The 23212-nt window shown below is 38.6% G+C and overlaps 2 protein-coding genes across 2 annotated transcripts; one reads left to right on the top strand and one right to left on the bottom strand.

Moving 5' to 3' along the window:
- The first annotated feature begins 124 nt into the window (after positions 1–124).
- Positions 125–19327, top strand: LOC110153553 (cilia- and flagella-associated protein 70). Its single transcript, XM_055154815.1, has 27 exons — positions 125–199; positions 1691–1874; positions 3089–3184; positions 3260–3348; positions 4242–4430; positions 5433–5615; positions 6056–6150; positions 7241–7313; positions 7404–7544; positions 8204–8308; positions 8765–8842; positions 8931–9022; positions 9122–9182; positions 10399–10578; positions 11327–11458; positions 11548–11673; positions 12231–12364; positions 12440–12555; positions 13903–14112; positions 14746–14873; positions 15506–15658; positions 16545–16706; positions 16976–17065; positions 17238–17339; positions 18232–18279; positions 18355–18462; positions 19194–19327. The coding sequence occupies exons 1-26, from the start codon at positions 125–127 to the stop codon at positions 18454–18456; spliced, it is 3144 nt and encodes a 1047-aa protein (XP_055010790.1). The 3' UTR covers positions 18457–18462; positions 19194–19327.
- Positions 19190–22259, bottom strand: LOC129409246 (transmembrane protein 138-like). Its single transcript, XM_055154814.1, has 3 exons — positions 22095–22259; positions 21948–22023; positions 19190–19332 (listed from the first exon to the last, which is right to left on the bottom strand). Exons 1-3 carry the CDS (start codon positions 22218–22220, stop codon positions 19190–19192), a joined length of 345 nt encoding a protein of 114 aa, XP_055010789.1. The 5' UTR covers positions 22221–22259.
- Between the last annotated feature and the right edge of the window lie 953 nt (positions 22260–23212).

The following is a 23212-nucleotide window of genomic DNA, read 5'->3' as shown; positions in this document are numbered from 1 at the left end:
TTCCGTTTCCATGGAGACGGACTCGCGGTGAAAAGCTAAACATGAATTGCTGATGTTTCTATTAAAGTAACTGGTTAGCTCCTTTAAAAATACCAATTCACCGTTCCTTTACTGTTTTACCGACATGGAGGCGCCACATGGTCCCGCAGAGGAGCTCCACCACACCGTGACCGTGACGGTGCAGCGGGGGAACAAACTGGTACGGTTTATACAGGGTTTATACACGGTTTTATACGTTTTTTTTACACGGTTTGTACACTGTTTATCAAGCTTTGAACATGGCTAGTTATACATCTGTGCTCATTTGCTTGTTTTAGCCAACTAACGTTAGCAGTTAGCCCCCCCACCGTCCCCCACCAAAATGGATGTTAAAGTTTACTTTTTCCTGAACTTTGAATTTTTTGAAATTCAAGGAATGAATTACAAAATCTTGATGTTTTTATTGCAAATACTTAACTCAGTATCTAATTCAACCAATATTAAATGGTTCTTGTATTTACCTTTTTTTTTTTTTTTTTTTTTTTTTTTTTTTTTTGGTAAATACTAAGAAACTACTAGACCTGATTTAGTCCTGGTTCAGTCCTGATTTAGTCCTGGTTCAGTCCTGGTTCAGTCCTGGTTTAGACCCGGTCTAGTCCTGGTTTAGTCCTGGTTCAGTCCTGGTTCAGTCTTAGTTTAGTCCTGGTCACTGGGACTCCCCACCAACAGTAAAGAGTAAAAATCTGCTTAAAAAATGACTAAAACACAAAGAAAATGTGAGTATACCGAGTCACATATTATCATGAATGGGCCAAGTGCAGAACAATTTTCCTTAATGATACACTTGTTTCAGAATGTTATTATTACCAACCACCAAAAAAACAAGGATGTCCCAGTTTTTTATTTTGAAAATCTGGTCACCCTTTGTTCCCCGTCCCATCAGATTTATACAAAACCAGTGATTTGTTGCAGTTTTATACAAGAAATGTCCCAGGTGTCCCTATTTTTGACCAACTTTGTCTAAACCAGGACGAAACTAAGATTAAACCAGGACTACATCAGGTCTAAATCAGGACTAAAACAGGACTGTCACAATTTTTGACTAATCTGAGCATAAATTGCCACTTGTTTTGCCAAAATACAGAAAACCATGTTGTAAATGACCACAGGTTCTGCTTTATAATAATAACAATAATAGTAAATTTGATTAAAGTTCACTTTGTTTCTGCTGATCCAATACAAACAAATGAAAAGATAAGATGGTTCCATACTGTTAGCCTCATAGCAAGTAATTTTTCAAGACAAAACAAAAACACTTTTTTATGAAATGGTTGAATATTTTTTGACTCTACTGTCACGTGTTCTATTGGAGTTGTCAATAAGTGTGTATGGTTAAAAACATGCAGCCATATTATATAACAGAACAGCTTTTTGTGTACTGAATTGGCCATGGCTTAGGCGGTTTTATACACTCTGTACATATAATCCACCCCATTCACTAACTTTTATCAAAGACTGGAATTATAGAGGGCATTTCTAGATGCTCAAACACAAGAGCATGCTGCTTGTGGTGGGATCACAACACCAGCCTTCATGTAGCTGGTATGAGCATGTACAGTATCAACTGAATGGGTTTATGCTGCTCCCTCAAAATGTGCCATAACAACTTGTATAGTTTATGCATCTTTGTCTTGTGTTTGTTTACTTTTAGCAAGGGCGTAAGCCAGAGTTCCAGAGTTTTGTGAAGGTGGAGGTGGACGAGACAGTGTTGGGAGAGTCAGAGAAGAGGGTGAGGGACCCATCTGAGAACTGCTTTAAGTATGACTTCAGCTGCAGCTTCCAGTGCTCCAGGGACCCCCAGGCCATCGCTGAGTTGGCCAGGAAACTCATCATAGGTATTAACTAAACAACACACAACTTCTAAAAGTCAATACACAGTAATACTAAAGCACATTTTATACCAGTGGTGGGCAATTCTTTTTTCCATGGGACCACATGAGAAACAGAAAATATTGTGGAGGACTGGGCCAAAATGCTTAACTCAATTCTGCATAATCTGAACTGTATTTCTTTATAAAAGGCAGTAAATATAATTGTTTTGACAAGCTGCTCAGACTGGTAAGAGTTTATGTTGTGATTTAACAATGAAAAAATGAGGCTGCCTTACAAAAAATGTGATAAAAAACACCTCTGAAATAATAGAAATGCAGCTTTAGTTTATGCATGAGGTAAAGTAGTAAAATATGTTTATTTTGTAATTCCAAATAAGCTTAAATGGCCCGGTCAGAGTCAGCCAAAGCCATGTATGTGGCCCGGGAGCTGTACAATGCCCAAGTCTGTTTTAGACAATAGAATGTCTGAAATATAAGCGTTTTATACAAGCTCAGATAGATTCAGGAACGTTTGTATGATTCTGTTTATGATTTCAGTATTAAAACAATTTTCTAATTTGTAAGGCTGAACTGGGAAAATATGTATGCAATTTTTCTTACAATGACTGCGATTAGATTTGAGGTTTATGTTTTGATAAAGGAATTCTTTTCAAAGTTCACATGTCTAGAGGGAAAAACAAAAAGACTCAAAAATATGAACTGACAAAGTATGTTTAATCTGATCAGAATTTGGCGTTCTTTCAGAATGGTAGGACATATCAGAACGCGATGTCAATCCGCCGCTTATTACACACGTAGACACCACATTTATACTTGGCATGGTGCGTGAAGTGTCAACAACAAAAGCTGGTCTACACTGGCTAAAATAAACCAAACAGTTACACCAAAGCTGAACTAGGAGTAGATGAGGTCTATACCGGGAAGTGAGTCCAAACTGAACTTCCTAACTGAAACTAAACCAGGTCTAAACCATTAGAACATTGATGCATTACTACAGGTCCTTGCCATAATTTATACTCTAAACCAGCACTAAACAAGAACTAAGAAAATCGAGATCTATAGAACCTTGCAAACCGCCAACAGATAAATTTTTCTACAGTTTTGAGCACTGATGGTCAAGAATTTAAATATTGATAGAAGAATTTTACACAGATTCTTTGTACAGTCTTTTTTTAGCCAAATTATTGATGTACCATGTATTGTTTTGTTGTTTCCAGTGACGGTGTTAGACTTCCTGCCCGAGGAGAAGAAAGCTGATGCCAGGACCGCAGTGCTGGGCCAGGCTGTGCTGGACTTCCTGCCGCTCCTACATGGTGAAATCACGTACATGTGCTTGTGAGGTGGTACAGGTGCTACTCATATTTTGTCATGTGCTTTTTTTTTTCCAGGCCAGACCAGTTTCTCAAGCAAAGTGCCTCTTTATTCAGCTGCTGCCATTCAAACCAAAAGCCAGGATAACGACAACAAGGCTCTGACTGTAATTACAAGCCATATGTTTTAAGCACTCGTCTAATACCAGTGGCTGTTAAAATGTAGTTACATAGGTTGCATTAAAGGTTGCATTCAAGTTTTAAGTGATGACGTCCTTTCCGTGTCCAATTTGGTACTTCAAAGCTGATTTCTAACACTATATGCCATAGTGCTGAGCTCCTTTTTGATCAAACAAGAGACAATTACTAATATTGATATTTCAAAAATGTGTTTAACCACTAACTGTATCAGACATGTAAATAATCTACATATTAGATTGCATTACCAGTGTGTGTATCTGACTAACTGCAGTCCATCACTAACACTTACATCTTACCCAACCTTGTACACTTATATTACTCTTGTTATAGTTAAACTGCTACTGCTTTTTAATAAAATAGAATACTTGTTATCAATCAGCTGATGTGCCTAGGACCCAGAAGTGACATCACACTTAACTACACTATAATAGGTTTGTTTAACTGGTTCATGTTTAATAACTTATTTTTTCACAATAGTTCAAAAGTAATACCATTATTCAACCCCAATCCGTCAGTATTGACACTTTCTTAAATGAGTATTTAGTTTTGATACTAGTTTTAAGATTAATTAGTATCTGATTTTTGATACTTTTGACAACCCTATAATGGTGTTCCCTCATAATTAACTTATTCATGAATGTTTTAGTAATCCTATATTGTTCTGCATCTGAGTGCTGGGAAATTTGTTGTTTTTGCCTACCCCCTGTATTCACCCTCTGCTCTGTACTATTAGTTCTGCATTTTTGAACAGGACAAACAAATACTGAGTGCACATTAATGAAAACAACCTGTCGGTACAATTTCCTCAGCAAATAACTCAGTGATTGCAGTCTGTGATATTGGCTGTTGTGTGTTGCAGCCCTGTGTGGACATGGTGGTACATGTATCAGAAGCTTTGGTGTCTGCAGAGGCACTGTCCTCCTCTAACCTGCTGAAGGTCACCGTGGAGACGGCCTTCTCTGTCCCAGATTCCTGGACACTGCCTTCAGGCTCCTCACCCACCGCCAGCTCCTACACTGCAGCGCTGGAGGTCCCTCTCACAACAGAGGTTAGAATCAAGAACACTACCGTATTTTCCGCACTATAGGACGCTCTGGATTATAAAGCGCACTGTCATAGAATGGACTATTTTCAAACTTTTTTCACAAATAAACTGCGTGGGACTTTAAAGGAAACACAACAGTTGGATGGGTGAGTGGTTTTATTTGTTTGGCGCGTTCACGGTGACTCTGGGCTTTGTTCAGTTGTGGCGTGTAGGGAGGGTGCTGTCTGGGACCAACGGATTGTCGGCGTGTTCGCAGTGACTCAGTTGTTCAGTTGTGTCTAGAAGTGGCACATTGCGCTCGCTTTTTTGGTTCGTTCCTCCGTTCCATTCCTCGTCGGCGTGGAGTGATGAGTGTGTCTGTGGGTGTTTTTCACTGTGCGGTCACTGTCTGCTCCGTGTGTGTTTGTGTTAGTTTACTAAAGTCGTGCTGGGACACACAGGTGGATTTGTGTATAGGGCGCTCTGGATTGTGGGGCGTGCGGTCATTTTTGATGGGGTTGGAGGTTTAAGAGCGTGCCCTATAGTGCGGAAAATACGGTATAATATTTATGAACCACATATTAAAGAGATACTTTTTTACTGACTTGAAAAGATGAAAAACAGAACAAGTTCATTATAAACAGTTTGCAGTGGTCCAAAATTTTTACTCACTTCCCTTATGCATTCAGAGCATTTTAATTATTCACAGTGATGAGTTTATAAGCACTCTTCACAACTTACAGAGACTACAGTGACCTTTTGCTGGTGAAGAGACAACTAGTATGCTACTGCACACGTCCTCATTACTGTAAAAGAAAATGCTTTATAATTAGACGGAGACAGTACACAGAGGACATATGTGACATACATATAAGAGCTGCTTATACAATAATATGCACTGGGCCAAGACAAATGTTGCCCAAATACATGTGAAAAAATATGGTACAGGTCCTTTAATTTCTCCTAGTTATCTCAGTAATCCATTAAACAGATGTAATTTAATTTCAACTTGCCTGTCATTTTCAGAAAAATCAGATGCTTGTTTTCTTTGATGGGACGCTTAAAGCAGGAGGGCTGAGAGAGGAGAGGGGTCGCCAGAAAAAGAGACCCTTCCTGTCCCAGCTGCTGCCTTCAAACACTGTGGTGCCTGGAGCCTTTATAGAGCCAGAGTCCGTTGAGAATGAAGACGGGGAACTAAGAGGACAGGGGGTAAACACACTAAACATCAATTACCCTTACTAGTCGAGAGTACTTTGCAAAGTAGTGGTCCAACAATTTCACAACTAAAGGTATTTGGAAAAACTATTCAAGTAAGGGTAACATTTAAAACAAAACAGAAATAATGAACAATATCTGATGTTTCTGGTAAAGGACAAACACAAAAATGAGACAAACTGAATTATATTTGAAGGAGTGGTGCAAGAAATACAAATATTCAAATAATTTCATCTTGTCAATATAAAGTTTTTGTCACTTGTAGACTTACTCGCAATGGGAAGTGTAACCAAAACTTTTCATTTCAATAAAAATATTTTATAGGAATTAAATTATGCCGCTAAAAAAGTAAAATTTCTACCTTTTATCATGTCCATAAAAATCTTACGGTGATAAAAGAACTGTGTGACATGGGGCTCTTTCCACTGCTTCAGGATTTGTTGTTCCGTAAAGAGGCGGAGACAAAGAAAACCCGAGTGAGTTGGGACGTGGAGATGTGCTGCTTTCTCAACCAAGAGGCCACTAACAGGTCAGAGGCAAACCATATCAGAAACACTGGAAATTGTGTTGTTTGTATTGATACTTCACAGCTCATATCATTAACAGTCCATGATGCTAACTGTAGGCATGACTCTGTCTGAGGCTTTGCTAGAGTTTAACATGATCTTTATTTTAACACAATGTGACCAGAGAGAACTGACTTAGGTGGAACTACAACAGGTGAGATGATCTGTGCTGTTAAGCAGGTCTCTCTCAAATTACATTACAGCCAAGCTAGTTAGTGTTAGCCAACAGTTTTTTAGTCACTCTCATCTTTTTCTTGACAATCACCTGAAAGGGACCATGAATGCTCATATTGATCACAGGTTCCAGAAAATGTTTTGTTTAATTCCATTTTGTATTGTTTCTTCAAACTTCTGTTTGCTAATGTCTGCATTGTATCACCATGAAAACTGCTGAACATGAGACATGCATACAGAATCCCCCCTGCGCCATGTCCATGAATTCAGTGTATTCAGTTTGAGGACTCAGGACTCCCACACCTGACTATAAACAAACACAAACAAACTCAATATCCAAGCAACAACATGGAGACGTGTGTGAGAAGACTCATGCTGCAGTGCAATATTGCACAGTATTAAAAGTGCACATGACAATTTTCCATGGTTTTCTCATTATTCATTGATTTGGTGGGATAGTACCTGTGGTAAATATTTATTTAATTAGTTTTACATCAGTGAAGTGGCAGTTTGTGGAGGAAAGTTGAGAAGAAAAGTACAAAAATACTGGAAGAATCTACCTATGTCATCAACATGGAAATTTCCATCCTAACTGCACGAACAATTTGCATGGAAGGAACACAGTTTTATAACAGATTTATATTTAATTATATTCTTTATTTTAGTGCAATGCTTAGCCTATACTGCATTTTAAATTACCATGATGATGAAAAAATGACCAAGACTAATAGATTTAACCAGCTATTGTAGTATGACTAACACAGTATGTTAACTAACTAAACGGCCGTAAGTAAGTAAAAAATGTAAGTGAGAAAAACAAAAAGGACCTAATCACTTACCTGTGCTTTCTTTCTGAAATGTTTTTGGTGTGTATTTTAGGTTGCGTAAGTCAATCACCAAATGCAAACTGTGGCCGGTGGAGATCATGAGGTCAATGGATAGTAGTAAAGGGGTAAAAAATACCTATTATTACTTTTATTATTATTATGTTCATCTACCTGTCTCAGGTCAAATCTTTATGTGCATTGTGCCTGTGCTGCAGCAGCTGCTGGAGGAGACCACAGAGATCCCCTTTCATGGAGTGGCCTTTGTGGACATGGGCCGCCTGCTGTTCCCTGGAGCCACTCGCATCAGAGGCGCCTACTGCGTACAACCCTTCTCCGAAAGTCTGCTCTCAAACAAGGTGCAACAAGATCATTCTATGGTTATGATTCACTGCCTACTATGAACTTTGGTGACACTGCCCCCTTCTGACAGAGACTGACGGATTAGCAAGGATTTAACAAGTACTAAATCAAGGTCTTAAAGGCCCTATATTACACAACGTTGTCCCCTATGAGCTTTTAGCCATGACAGAATGTTGTTACATTATCAAAACTTACCTAGAGTTGTGTTTAGTTTCACTCACATGTTTGAATAATCCTTTATTATTAGTCTATCTCCAAAGCTCAGAATACTTAGTTCCACCTTGTGATGTCATGATACTGTAGTTTCCAAGTTGAGGATTACCTTTTACCTTTAGTCCAGTACATTAGTAATTCCAGGGCTGAAATTATCCAAATGATTCTAGTGAATGTATATGGAGTTTAAAACACAGTGGAGCACTTCCTGTATTACCACATAAATAGCACAAGGTGGAACAGAGTGCTTTTCATTTGAGAGAAGAACTCAGCCTAAATGTACAAAACTTCAGGTGTGTTTTTGATGAAGAAACAACATCATTGCATAGAACAGACTATAATGTAATACAGGCCCTTTGTCAAACACATACCTAAAAATACATAAGTACAGCTGTTCTCAAGAATATTGGTTGTTTTTTATCCAATGTATTTGTGATTTAAGGCCAAGCGAAGTGTGAGTGTGTTAAACAAGTATGCCAAGGCTGTGGCCACTGCAGCTCGAACTACCTCAGCGAAGAAGGGAGCAGTGAAGCGCTCTGCCAAGAAGGTGAGGAACTGTAACTGCTGTGATTTCACATATAATATGAAGTCATTATGAAGCTGCACTCTGGACTCCTAAATCAAACATGCAGCAGTTCCAGATGAACACACTCCTCTGCATTAGTGACATTACTCTGGGTGGTTCTGCATGTATGGTTATGGCAGAATGTTCAGCAATTACTTGATATACTTGCTTAACAATACAAATCATCTCACCTGTTGTAGTTCCAAATAAAGTTATTTTTTGTCAGATGGTGCTAAATCCAAAGCTTAGATTTAGGTCTGAATTGAGTAACGGAGCTTCAGATAGAGTGGTGCCTCAGGTTAGCATCACTCCCTTAGGGAATGTTGATGGCGTCAGCTGCAAAGTACTGAGATTTGGAACTTCTAAACTGTAGAAAAACTGCTCCAGAAGAACAAGCTCTACTCTTCTTCACTCTAATGAAACATACTTTTTTCACAGCCTGGTTTGAAAACGAACGGAACTGATGTGACTGAAATCACGTCTGAAATGGAACAAGCTGTCAACACACAGGGAAACGTGAGACTTTTATCTCAAAATAAACTGTAAAATATACCCTATATGCAATTGTTGAACTTACGTTATTAATTAAAAATCCCATATGCAGTTATATTTGGAGGCCAGGACGTATGTTATGATTGAGATTTCACTGGAGAAGCCGCTAATCCCCAAAACTCCCCCTGAGGAGCTCTCCAGAAGGTAAAGGAAACAGTGTAGATGTATAAACTCTATACTGTCTCAGGATATTATATGATTGACAAAACTTCATCATACTTTCTGTTGTTTTTGCATCTACAGAGTGATGGCACTGATCCCTCCTAAACCTCCTCTCGCTGAAGGACCCACCAAAGCTCAAAGTGTAAATGTGCTATATTGTTTCTTAGTTTGCAATGTGCTGCAAAATTGTCATGCATCAGGACAAACGCAGGACCTTCTGCACCAGCTCCAGAATCATTCACGTTTATCGCAGGTGCTCAGGGTGAACCTGCTCTCATCTGTGAAAAGCTCAGGGCATCAGTGGTAAACTTGCCAATTCTGATGTGATCTGGCAAATGCCAGTGGAGTTCCACAATTTATGTTATTAGGTTCTTTTTTCAGACCAAGAGTTTGTTTTCATACTTGGCAGTTTCGGCTGCTCACTAGCACTCTTCCTTAGAGTGGAGTTCCATACTGCTGTGCAGTGAGCACAGGGCCCACTACAGGAGGTGTTGCCCTCCAGCCACCCTCTTGAAGTCTATACCTGATTGTGAGGGCAGACACCTTCACACCAGTGGTCTGCTGGAGGTCATTCTGTAGGACAAGGGCAGTGCTCAGTCTGTTCCTCCAGCACAGAGGGGCAGATATGGGTCTTGCTGATGGGTTGAGGACTTTCTATGGCCCTGTCCAGCTCTCCTAGAGTAACTGCCTGTCTCCTGAAATCTTCTCCATGTTCTGGAGATTGTGCTGGGAGACACATTAAATCTGTCTATAATCTATACAATATACACTACAAAGGGCATCACTTGCAGTGTTAGGATAGCCTTCTTCATCATCCGATTTCACTTAGAAACCATCTGACCTCGCAGTGTTAGAATTTGTTCGCTCGACAGTAGGCGGGTACTTTTTATCATTTAACCAATCACTGGGATTTGGTAGTCACGTATGTAATGAGCCACGGGGCTAACTGGTATATTAAGCTTTTCCCAAATCCTGTAGGAAGAAGGACAATAACGTCTTTCCCCTTGATGAAATTCACCAAACATTCTCTTTGTTCTGGCTTTAAATCCTCGATCTCGGGAATTGTTAAAAACACAGAATATATGGCTCTACGCTGATTGGCTGGTGCCCCAACTCACACTTCCGGGGTTTTTTGCGAACCGTGTATTGTATTTTGATTCCTGACCTAGTTGCTGAAGAGAAACAAAATTGAGTGAAGGCACTAGGTGGCGCCAGCCTGGCTAGTGTTAGGGGTGTACACCATTAAAATGGTTGCTAATTGAAAATAGTTAGAATGACCCGCACAGTAGTTGAATTCACATAATAAGACATATTTTCATTAAGGTATGATTCTTCTTTTCACTGTGTTTTCCATGCAGGCCGTGCAGAACTTCTCTCGGCAGGTTGCAAAAGTGGTCAGCCATGTTTGTGAGCAGGTGGAGGAGCTGTACGGAAAAGACTGTTCACTCTCAGAGATGAACCGTGAACACATGAAGGCCGAGGTGATGGGAGAACTCAACATGTCCGGCAGATACTTCACTTTCAAAGAACAGCTAAAGGTGCACTTGTTCAATTTTAAAGGAGACATGCTTGCTAAATGAATTATTTATAATATTGTAATTACACAAGTCTTTATTTTTGTACTTTCTTATATTGGAAATTGAAAACAAAAGCAAACTACTACTACTACTGTTACTGCTACTACTGCTGCTGCTTCTACTTCTACTTTCACTTCCCATTGTTACCAACAGAGGGCAGCATACCCCTTTTCTCTTACATACACATTTTTACCTCCGCCAAGGAGGTTATGTTTTTGCCGGCGTTTGTCTGTTTGTTTGTTTGTTTGTTTGTTTGTCTGTTAGCAACATAACTCTAAAAGTTATGGACCGATTTTGATGAAATTTTCAGGATTTGTTGGAAATGTGAAAAGGAAGAACTGATTTCATTTTGGAGGTGATCCAGAAGAAATCCTGGATTCTGGATCACTTTGAAATTTTAGTTAACATTGTGGTAAATGGGGCCAAAAATTTTGTTTCTCAATATCTCAATTAATTATTGACCAAACCCCATGAAATTTGACTCAGGGATGGACAATCGGATCCTCTTTCATATTCCAAATTGAAAGATACGAGATAAATATTTATGGAAAACACAATTAATATGAGGGGGACTGTAGTCCTTGGCGGAGGTCTGCGCTCTCTGAGTGCTTTTCTAGTTTAAGTTATAAACCAGAAAAGACTGACATGACATTTCCAAAACAGAAATGGCACAATAACTTTTTTGTATCTGATCTTAACTCTTAACTAGAACGCCATTATAAGGATTGTTCGAGATAAAATGCAGAGGACTGAATCCATCACTAACCCCAGAGAGCTTCAGGAGTTTGTCAGTAAACTATACATCTACCTGGTGGACGAGACACACGTGGCTCTCAACAAGGTGATAGGAACAGCACTGAGCAAGATAACAGTACATGTACAGTTTAACTATTTTGTACTTACATTGTAAATTCATACATTTTTTCCCAGATTTACACAGATGAAATCGATGTTGAGACAGAAGGCTTTCATTTGAGTCAAGCCCAGCTCAGACATTTTGCCAAAGAAGCTCAGAGTGTTGGGGATTATAATCAGGCTCTTCAGTACTACGAAGAGGTACAGCAGTTAATTTTGTTCTATATTACAAAGAACTAAATTGACTTAAACTCTTTTGAGCACATCAAAAACATACCTGGAGTTGTGTTTTGTTTCATTTATACATGTCAGCCCAGCATTATTAGTCTGTTTACATCTCTATTTTCAATTTAACAGCTCTTTTTTGCTGTACAGATATGGAAATTGCAGGGCTGAAACTATCCAAATGATTCTAGTGAACGTGTATGGAGTTTAAAAATACAGTGGAGCACTTCCTGTATTACCACAACAGAGCAGGAGTTGTGTGGATAAAACAAAACACAACTATGGGTATAAGAAAACCACACATACATAGATCAGAAAATATCATTTTGCTGTCAAAATAGAGTCATTTATTGAACTAGTTTGTCGCATAATTACACAAAAATACTCAAGTACTTACTGCTTTATATCAGTGTAACAGTATAAGACCTTAGTTCTTAAACAATGAATAAAAATCTAATCTTAATTTTAGTTTCTGTACTATTGTCATGCCATCTGCAGCATTGGAAACCATCTCTTTCTCTCTGCATTTGTAGCTGTTAGTAAGGAATCCCACTGACCCTCTGCACAAGTATGACTTAGGGAGCTACTACATGCTGACTGGAGACTACATGAAAGCTGGAGAGTATTACCGTTATGCCGTAGCTACGGATCAGTCTCACCAGCCCAGGTGAATGACAGTCTGTGTTTACTGTGATTGTATTTGATAGAGCTGTCTTCATGACTCTCTGTGATTTTCTCCCAGTCTGATCATGTGTGGTGTCCTGGCGTTCATGTCTGAGCAGTATACGAATGCACAGACTTTCCTGAAACAAGCAGCCACAATGGAGAGCTATGGTGTGGAGGCCTGGACTTTGTTAGGTTAGTAACAGCTCTTTTATTGCTGGTACATAGTAGTCTTCATCTCAAATTCAACTAAGTGCTAAAATAGGATAATTTTAGAAGTATATTTAATTTCAGAAGTATATTTGATTTACTCTACTCTACAAAATATGACCTTTTTATACCTTTGCCACAATGAGCATAAGCACGTCTCTTGAACACAACAACAGTATGCAGTAAGCCTCTGTAGCATCTGGTATCCCCAGTGGTCTCCCATCCAAGTTCTAACCAGACTCAACTCTGCTTAGCTTCTGAAATCAGATAAAATCAGACATTGGCTAGGACACAGGTGTCAAACATAAGGCCCAGGGGCCAGATCCAGCCCTCCAAGACCTTCAATGTGGCCCTTGGGTGATTTTCTACTAAAATATTTTAAATGTTGAAATTGTATTTTTCTTAAAGTTTCAGGTTGTTCATAATATTATAATATTATAATAAGAAAGAGTTCATCAATTAAAAATGATTTCTGTAATAGATTTGTGTTTCTCTGCACAAATATTTGAACTTATTGTTATTTTTGGGGTTTATATGCCATGATTTTTCTGATCCGGCCCCTTTGGGATCAAAGTAGGTTGGATACAACCCCCGGACCAAAATGAGTTTGACACCCCTGGTCTAGGACATTGTCTCCCAAAGACTGGGCCACGGCCCTCAGGTGGGTCGCAAGAGATTTTTTTTGGGTCACCTTGTCACGATCTGCATGTAGGTCTGCAATATACAGTTCTGACACATGAGAGCGAGTGACTATTTTGTTCCAATATTGCTGGTTCAATTGAATGCTGAAAAGAAAAAGAAATATTCTACATTTAATGTCCAAATAGGTGACTTATGGATCCTTTTATTGCTGGTTCAGTTACTGTTTTTCATTGTTTAAAACTTGAGTAATACTAATTGTTCAGAGAGACACACACATCACTCAGTCAACAAAAATAATAATAACAATAAATAAAATATCCTCATTAAGGTTCAATAATGATCAAATCCACCTTTATTTTGTGATTTACGAATAATGTCGATTGTCTTGGGGCATGAAAGTTTGTGACTTTTAAAATATGGGTGCCCAGAAAAAAAGTTTGGGAAATATTGGTTTAGGAGATATGGATTAAAAAAATATTCTGGCAAAATATTCTGAAGTCCTCTGAAATGAATGACAAATCTAAGTAAATTACACTGTAGGTAAATCACTGCTGCATAACTGCATAAATGTGTGTACTTTGGCTCAAACAACTCTATTAAAATATATAATTTTAGGAAGGAACTGTATCTTATTAGGCATTTTTCATCAAGTTGTAGCTGAACTAAAACTATCTCTCGGTGTACTTGTAGGCCTGCTTTACCAGAGCCAGGAGGATGCGATTCAGTGTGAGGGGGCTTTCTTGGAGGCCAACAAGCTGCTCAGAGCTAAAGAGGACCCGAAGCTGAAGGAGGTGCGGAAGTTCTGGTCTGAGCTGGCGGAGAGGGGCGCAGAGGAGAGAGCTAAGATGGGGACAAAGACAACTCCACTTACTCCACCGCAACAAACCGAACACCACCAAGGTCTGACTGGGAGAAAGAGACAGAACATTTATTGTTGCGTGAAAATTAAATGACTCAAAAAGAAGTAAAAAGTAGCTGTAGTAGTCAAGAGTATGCAGATATTTGGGCATTTGGAAGTGATACATGTTTTATATTCAAAAGACTTTGAAATGATTACATTGTACTTTACCAGGAAATATCTAAAAGGAGAATTCACAAATGGTTAACCTGATTTACAGTGACAACTAGACCTAGTATCTCACTATATTACAACAAAAAAACGGCATTTTAATAATTTTACTTCTAGCTGCCCCATCTGTATTATGGCTTGTGAAAACGAAATGAGTATTTGTCCAATATTCAGACTAGGAAACATGGAATTATTTGAAAACTGTATTTTTTCTTTCAACAAAAATAGAAAATATAGGAAAAGTAAAAGGAGTTTATAATACCAATATGTAGATCTACTCATGGGGTAAATAAGGTAGAACATTCAGGGTGTTGAACTTGAATAATATCATATATAATATCCAAATAAAAGCTATGGGTTAGGGTTAATTTACTGGAAATTAGAATTAGGACTTTATTTTTAAACAAATACATTTAAACACATATAACCACCGAAACAAGACTAATATAATACTTTTTTTGAAGAATCCGATGATGGAAATGAAGAGTGGAGTCAGGACGCAAAGAACCACGAGGAGGAGCAGAGAATCTTAAATAGAGTCACAATTTACACAGAAACAGTCAGCTTCCTGCTGCAGAACTCTGCTGTACAGGTAAAGACTTCAACAGAACAGTAAGGGTCAACTATTTATACAAAAGGCATGTGCATTCTTAACTAGCATCGGTGATATATATTCTATTTTAGCAAAAGAGCTTTTCATATTGAGAATGATCAACTGTGGCTTGCTCTGACATGACATCGTATTCTGAAATAACATTGTATTCTGAAATGACATCACGTTCTCATATAATATCACATTCCCAAATGACAGTAGCTCTAAAAGCACCTAAGAAAACATTAGGATTTCAGTATATCATCAGATCTAAACCTTCTTTAAAACAGGACAATTTCAGGCTTAAATTGGTGCTAAATTAGGTGTAAAATTGGACCATAACATTGCTGCAACACTACATAAATTACCCAAAGGAGGACCAAAATATAGCTTACTCTAAATTAAACTTAACTGTATAAAACGGCACTTACCATCAAAAGAACCTTGCATACCACCAGTGGTACCATAGTTTGAGAAACATATGACATATGTGATATGACATCACATTCTTTACAGTGCGACCCCACGGCACTTTGGGGATCGCAATGGGCCTTTTCCCTTAAATATATGAGAACTACCCTCTTCTGATAATTGTGTATATGTGTGTAACTTTTTAGTGTGTCTATTTGTAGATGGCAGAGCGTGCATTGGCCCTGGAGCTGCTGTCTTCAGATGGAGGTCGTTCTGTGCGTTACCTCCTTCACCTGGCCCGTCTCCAACTGCTCAGGAAGAACTACAGCAGTGCCTTAGTCAGCCTGGAGGAGGCGCTGAACCACGACGATGAGGTCAGCTTCAGCATGTTCTATTACACAATAATGATTAGAGACAATTTACAAGAAATCCTCTTATTTCTTTTTGTTGTGCAAAGTAGCCTGTCACAATATCAACACATTGTTCAAAAAGTGAAGATGAACAATATATTTGAGCATACTATTTATTGCGTACCTTTTATTTGCATTAGAGGAGACCTTTACTTTTTTTCATAAACTAGCATTTGAAGTGAAGTACTTGTCTATTTTATGTATTGCATCATGTTTTATTTATATAATAGTTTATTAAGAAAAGGGTTAGTCAGGATTATCCTACTTTAAGATGATTGTATCAGTGACATAAAGTAGTTTTTTCAATATTATAATTTATTGGGGCGGCAGTAGCTCAGTTGGTAGAGCATTCGCCCACTGATCTGAAGGTTGGCTGTTTGAATCCAGCTCTCGACATAAACATCACAGGTTGGCTGGAGTGATTCCAGCTCCCACAGATGAATGCTGCCATTGTGTCCTTGGGCAAGACACTTAACCCACCTTGCCCACAGTGTCTGCATACACTGTGTGTGAATGGGTGAGTGGTTCCTTGTTGTAAAGCGCTTTGAGTGCCTTGAAGGTGGAAAAGCACTATAGAAAAATGTGACCATTTACCATTTTACCATTTACCATTGGTGTTTTAAGGTTTTACTCCCAGATAGGGTGACATAATGATCATGATTCAACCAAAAGTTAAATTCATAATTGATCCTTTTGCATTAGTGACTAGTCCCTAAAACTTTCTGTATTTCATCAAAAAATTGCATTTGAAGAATATTAATCTGTAATTCCCCATCTGTTTTAAATATAAATGTTATGGTAACAGACCCTAGTGTAAAACTGACTGGTTTCTCCTCTGCTTCTCTGACAGAATGCTGAGGCCTGGGCTCTGAAGGGCCACTGTCTCTTCCTGCAGGGCTCCCTCAGCTCTGCTAAGGACAGTTATGAGTGTAGTCTGAGCTTCCAGCCGCCTCCACAGAACCCTCACCTGGTGCTGCTCAGGCTGGGGGACATCTGCCAGCAGGAGGGACAGGTCAGCTCTTAGACACCCACATACACACGACTAGTACTTAGAATGTGTCAATTTGTGAAAATTCCGTCAAATAATTAAGCTTTAGTTGCAGATATGTGATGCAAATTTAATTGAGCACATTCACATCACATTCCAAAAGACATCACATTCTGAAATAACATCACATTCTGATATAGCATGATCTTCTGATCAGAGTTAGACAAAATAAAACACACAAAAAACATAATTTAACACAAAAATAACAGTTTGTATTTGTATTGTGTCCTCAGTTTGAACAAGCCAAACTGGTCCATCTGCAAGCCTGTGAGCAGTCCCCATCCTGCCTCACCTGGCTTGGGCTGGGAGCTGCCTGTTACCGGGTAAAAAACAAATTACACTGTTATTATTAGTACTTATTTACACGTTTTCCCTAAATTTAATCACTGTACCCCTAACACTGGAAGACCAATAAGAGTTCCTTCTATATTCCCATATTTTTTCATTTTTATTGCGCAATGTACTTTTCTAAATGGTTGTATTACTGTGTGAAAGTTGGAGGAGCTGAGCCTGGCTGAAGCTGCCCTGACTGAAGCCAACCACCTGAACAACCAGAATGCACAAGTGTGGGCCTACCTCTCCTTCATCGCTCTCAAGGTGAGCTAAGGCTTTATACAAGAAAACAATAGTGCAAATGTACAGTTATTGTGAATGGAGCAGTGATAGCCTGTTTAGATCAGATTTGGTGTCTCTAAAGATTCTTCAGATTCTTTGTAATGATTCGGAAGTAAGATTTTCCTGAAGTCCACGACCATCTCCACTGTCTTATCGCAAGCCTTCTTAGAAAGTAGGTCATATACACGTGGTGTCCAGGAGAGGGAGCGGGCCACTATGGCCGTTACAACTAAAGACATTGTTAGTCACTAAACACAAGCTCTGTGTATCAGGCAATCAACTAAAAGAGGACCTGGCATGGTGCTGGAAAAAGATCCAAAAATCATTAGGATCTTGTAAACAACATCTTGGAAAGGGAAAAATCTGATTAATCTGCCCAGTCACTCCAAAACTCCAGATAGCTCTACTTTCTTCTACTTTACTTTCTGCTGTTGTGCCTTTATAATCTCAGTAAAATAACAAATAAAAAAGACACCATCGACTAAATGACTCCAGCCTGTGTGTGGAACTGGGATGAAGAGACTGAAAACAAAGATGTCAGAAGAAAAAGAACACAGTCTATCAGTGGCTGTGTTTAAGATGATTGAAATGACATGTAAAATGACAAATAGACACATTTCTTTCTCATTGTTGTCCCCCTGAATCAGATCATTATTAGATTTTCGTGAGCATGTGAAAATAGATGATAAACTTGCTTTGATTATGATTGCTGTCTATTTATTGCACGTGTTATGAAGGGCACTTTGGTCATCTATAACGTTTATAAAGCACCTTATAAATAAAGTATGTCTTGGTTTGAGGGAAAGGTTATACCCTCCAAAACTGAATGTTTGACAGATGCGCATAAACTACTTTCTGTTGTCCTCTGTTTCAGTCTGGCAGGATTAAAGAAGCAGAGCAGTTTTATAAATACGCAGTGAAGGTGAGTCTGAAAACTATCATCCACATAGCTCATTACGATACCTGTTATATTCACAGTATTCATGTCGTGTTGCAGTTTAAACTCCACAATGAAGAGCTCATCAGAGAGTATACACAAATACACGACCAGGCGCGCTTCAGCTACCTGGACGACTGCTTTAAAGGAGCTGCCATTTAACAAACCGTATGTATGCTGAGATCATGTTCAAGATGAGAAGTAGTGAGTAACTTTTCTGGTGGAGGAGGATACACCAGCTGCTTGCCTCTATGATTATGTTAATGCTTTGCCAAGAATGTTCCGCAGTATAGCATTAAGCATATCAACCGCCAGACCAAGTTACAGTACGTTTGATCTCTGGACAGGTATAAATATAATGAAAAAGATCAGTTTAATGTCATACTTTGAAATATTCCAGGCAAAGCATTAACATCTCCATGGAGACAAACAGGTGGCTGACCACTTACCAGAAAAGTTACGCGGTGCACCTTTAATTTCTATAAAATCTACAGTATATCTAGAATAATATCTAACCTTTGCTGTTATAAGAATGTATTTTATTACACATTTGGTCAAGAGCTGAACATAAAATAAAAGTTTAATTGACAAAGAAGTATATGATTAATGTATCTGCATTAGCACAAGTTTACATATATTTCAACAAATGATTCACAATCACTGCATACAGAAAAGTATCATAAATCAGAAAATACATTCTACAAATGGCATATAGTGACTTCAGTAATGAGTAATAAATAAATATAGTTTATTCAGTTCATCCATGTTAAATGTTCTGTTCTAGTGCCATATGAAATTTGGCACAGGCTGTGTTCACATCTGCAAACAAATGAACACAAATGAGCTCCAAACACCGCATAGTCATCAACAGAGTCTGTGTGTTTGTCTGTGTTTTTCAGTGCTGCTGGTTATTAAAGAAGGAGCCCTGCTGTCTGATACGAGAGAAGATGTCCTGGAGCCAGGGGGAATCTTCATAGAGCCGTGGGTCTCCCAGACACTCCGCCGTGCGCTTGTAGAAATAGTAGTAGAGCACTGAAGCTGGGGACAAACACATGCACTTCATCACTTATACAATTACTATTCAAACTCATTAGCATTATTAAAATACCTGCTCTACTTTGCAAAATGTCTTCTATGCTTCCTCAATTATCTATTATGGTTTTCTCTATTGACTACTTGGTTTGACATGTTGAACTTGATCATTAAAGGTGCACTGTAATTTTTCTGGTTGAGGGTCCGCCATCTGCTTGTCTTGAATATCCCACAGTATGGCATTAAACTTCTCTTTATTGAGACAAGCAGGGGACCTCACCAGGCTAAGTTACAGGTCAGATCTGGGTAGGGGTGACCCTGCTTACAGTAAGAATATTTTTAAGGTATTTCTTAATAACAGGAATAACAACAACTACTGAATTAACAAGACAGCTAAGTTTAGTGCTATACTCTGGAACACTGAAGGCAAAACAATAACATCTCATTGGAGACAAGCAGGTGGCAAACCCTCCAACAGAAAAGATACACAGTGCACTGTCAATATAAGTGGCAAGGTTTATATTAAAATGAATTCAGCTAAATAACATTGATAACTGCTGACGTGCCTCCCATTTCTATTAGAATAATAGGTCTGGAGCTGTGATGTCATCTGAATATGCACCGTGCGATGCTATAGAGTCTTCAAGTGATTCAGTGGACTGAACAAACAGAATGATTTAAACTACTATATTTGCAGAATCTCTAATTAAGTACAAGCCATTTGGATAAACAAGCCAAAATAGTTGTGTTATCACTTTATGCAGCATATAAAAGTATTGAATTACCACTTCCATAATAACTTTTTAGACAAATATCTAAAGCAGGGGTTTCCAACATTTTTCCTCTGGTGAGCTACCTTTACAAAACAAAAATGCCGGAGAGCTACTCATTTTAGCGGCCGCAAGAAACTGAGACGATTATAAGAAAGAGGGCGAGCCTTGGGGTACTGGCCTGATTCATGAGCCAGTTTCACTTCGTGGAAACTGGCTGATCTCGCAGCGTTGGAATTCGTTCGCTCGACGGTAGGTGGGTACTACAATCGCTGCTGTTTAGTTGTGGCGTATGTAATGCGCCGCTAACGGGGTTAACTGGTATATTAAGTTTTTCCCAAATCCCATAGGAAGAAGAGCAATAACGTCTTTCCCCTTGATAAAATTCACCAAACATTCTCTTTGTTCCGGCTTTAAATCCTCGATCTCGGGAATTGTTGCCAACACAGAATATATGGCTCTTCACTGATTGGCTGGTGCCGGGACTCACACTTCTGGTAATTCTTGCAAGCTGTCTAGTGTATTCTGATTCCTGACCTAGTCGCTGGAGAAAAATAAAACTGAGATACATTTGATGCCTATAAAACCTAAACTGCTGTCCATTTATTAGTGCATAAAGTTGGGCCTCAAAAATTATACATATAAAATGGTAATAGGCATGTAACTGAACAACAAAAATTTGGTTAATACTGAAATCCCTTGGTGAGCTACTTAGAAGGGGGTAAAGAGCTTCTGGTAGCTCCGGAGCTACAGGTTGGAGACCCCTGAGCTAAGGATTAATAACACGATTAATGTAGTAAATGTGCACAATGTAACATTTTTGGAGTTGGTTGAGCTCGACAGAAACAAGTCAGATCTGTTGAGAGTCAAGCCCCTTTACAGTAAGAATGAATGCAAATTTAATGAAATAGTGTTGAACATTCCAGGCATCTCTGTAGGCACAAGCCGGTGACAGATCCTGCTCTAGAAAAGCAAAACTCAAATCTTTTATCCTCAGTATACAAGATGGAGTATGGAGCATTTCAAGGTTTGCACAAAAACAGCAGTCAAACAAATGATATGTTCCAGTCTCAGTGGAGCTTTAAAATAAAGTTTAGAATAAAGTGAATGGTATGGTTTCTATCTTATGGGTGGGTCTAAGTGCTGGGTAAACAACAGCAGACATAACATAAACAGTACATGTCTACATGTTAAACACTGGATCACCTGCTGTGGGCAATACTAGAGCATAAATCCTCTCATCTGCTTATGAGCTTATGAACGTGAATGAATTACACCCACACAGAGGAGACTGCATTAGGACCACACAGAAATGATTGACAGGGTACAATGCTATTAGTTTTATAGAACATTTAAGAATGAATTATAATACAAATGTTTCCTTCTACTGCATTAAATGAATCTACTTTGTCATTAGCACTGAATTATAAAATCGTGTGATGTGAAAATGTCAGATGGAAAGTGGGCTAATATTACTCTATGAGCAGTGGCATTAGTTAAAATCCAATCCAAAAGTAGATGATTCTCTTGCCATATTGTTCTGTGGCTTAAGGCTTTTATTGTTGCTGTAGGGAAATGTGTCCTGGTGTAGTGGGCACCACAGGGTAGCGCCTAAAGGCTACCAGGGTTTTACTGTCTAAAAACTAGTGTGTCTGTGTTTCCTAATGTGTACACTGTGTCAGCATGTAAAAGTGTTCATTAGCAGTGACTTAACAGTCTTTATATTTTTTTGCTAATCTCTATGGACAGGTTACCTTAAATATGGCTTTTCCCCAATGTCCAGGTTGTTTTTAATAGTTTACCAAGCTTTTGACACTGTAAGGACAACTTGAGGATGGAAATGCAAATTACCTGTCCTGTGAAGCATAAACAGCACTTGCAGTCCGTCCGTCCAAATATATGTGTTAGTGTTAAACCAGCGCAGATTCTGGAGACAGGACACAGTTTAGAGGATATCACAGATCAGTTGGACATGTGTAGTGTAGTGTTAGCCTGTACCATGAGCCAGCAGTGCAGCGTGATACTGAAGATCAGGTAGAGCATAGAGAACATGAGCAGAGCCCGGAAACGCTCCAGTAACACAGACACCAGCCCCACTTGGAACACATACGTGTTGAACAGCATCAGCAGGATAATGATGAGGTTCAGCAGGATGGAGATGTCCTGAACACTGTGAGGCCAGAAAAGGGGAAAATGTGTGAGAAAATGTCTGTTTTCACCTACCTCCTATCCCTGCCCACTGCTCTCCATTTACTTGTGATTATTCTAAAACCTCCACAGGAAGTCAATGAACCATTTCGTTTATTAAGTTGTTTTAGATCAATACTGCTCTTTCCAATAAATATTTGTTTATGTTGTAGTTTAATACTAAATACCTAAAAAACATACAAAATATATCCAAGTACTGAGTAAGTAAATGTTGGAATGTAACTTCTGATTTATATTCAGCTCCTGGTATTTCTAAACTCTTAACAATAGTATATAAATAACTAATACATAACTAAAAAAAAAAAATTTCAAATAGAAAAATAGAAGAGCGAGGACTCAAACTCCACCACTGCAGATAGGTGTATGTAATATGTAACCAGGACAGTCCTGTGTGATGTTACATAGTATTTAAAACTGCAGTGGACAATGGAGCCAGCACACTCAGTTTTAGACCAAAAATGTATTTATTTATTTGCACTAAAATTGTCAAAAAGGACTCGGAACAGTAAATAATGTAATTAAAATGCCACTAATGCCATTAAGTAGCCAAAAATAAAAAATTCAGCAAACTGATGTAGTATTTAGTTGCACTTAAATTGTATTGATGTTAAAATGATATGACAAATGTGATGACATTATGGCTGACATCAGTCCAGAAGGGTTGTGCTACAGCCAGTGTTGGGAGTAACGCGTTATAAAAGTAACGAATTACAGTAATGCATTACTTTTTGCTGTAACGCAGTAATGTAAGGCATTACAGGGGAAAAAAATAGTAATATTTTACTCGGTACAAATGTGAGTAACGCGCGTTACAATGTTTTTTTTAACCTGGATTGAAGTGGTGGGTTTTTCTTCATACAAATTCGCTAAAATCACCTCGATATCAGCAGCGGTGAAACGCCGGAGAT

The sequence above is a fragment of the Boleophthalmus pectinirostris genome, unplaced genomic scaffold (genome assembly GCF_026225935.1).
Source record: "Boleophthalmus pectinirostris isolate CB_2022bp ecotype Guang Dong unplaced genomic scaffold, ASM2622593v1 HiC_scaffold_19, whole genome shotgun sequence".
Lineage (NCBI taxonomy): Eukaryota > Metazoa > Chordata > Actinopteri > Gobiiformes > Gobiidae > Boleophthalmus > Boleophthalmus pectinirostris.
The sequence above is the reverse complement of the archived record's forward strand: the minus strand, read 5'-3'. Positions and strand labels throughout refer to the sequence as shown.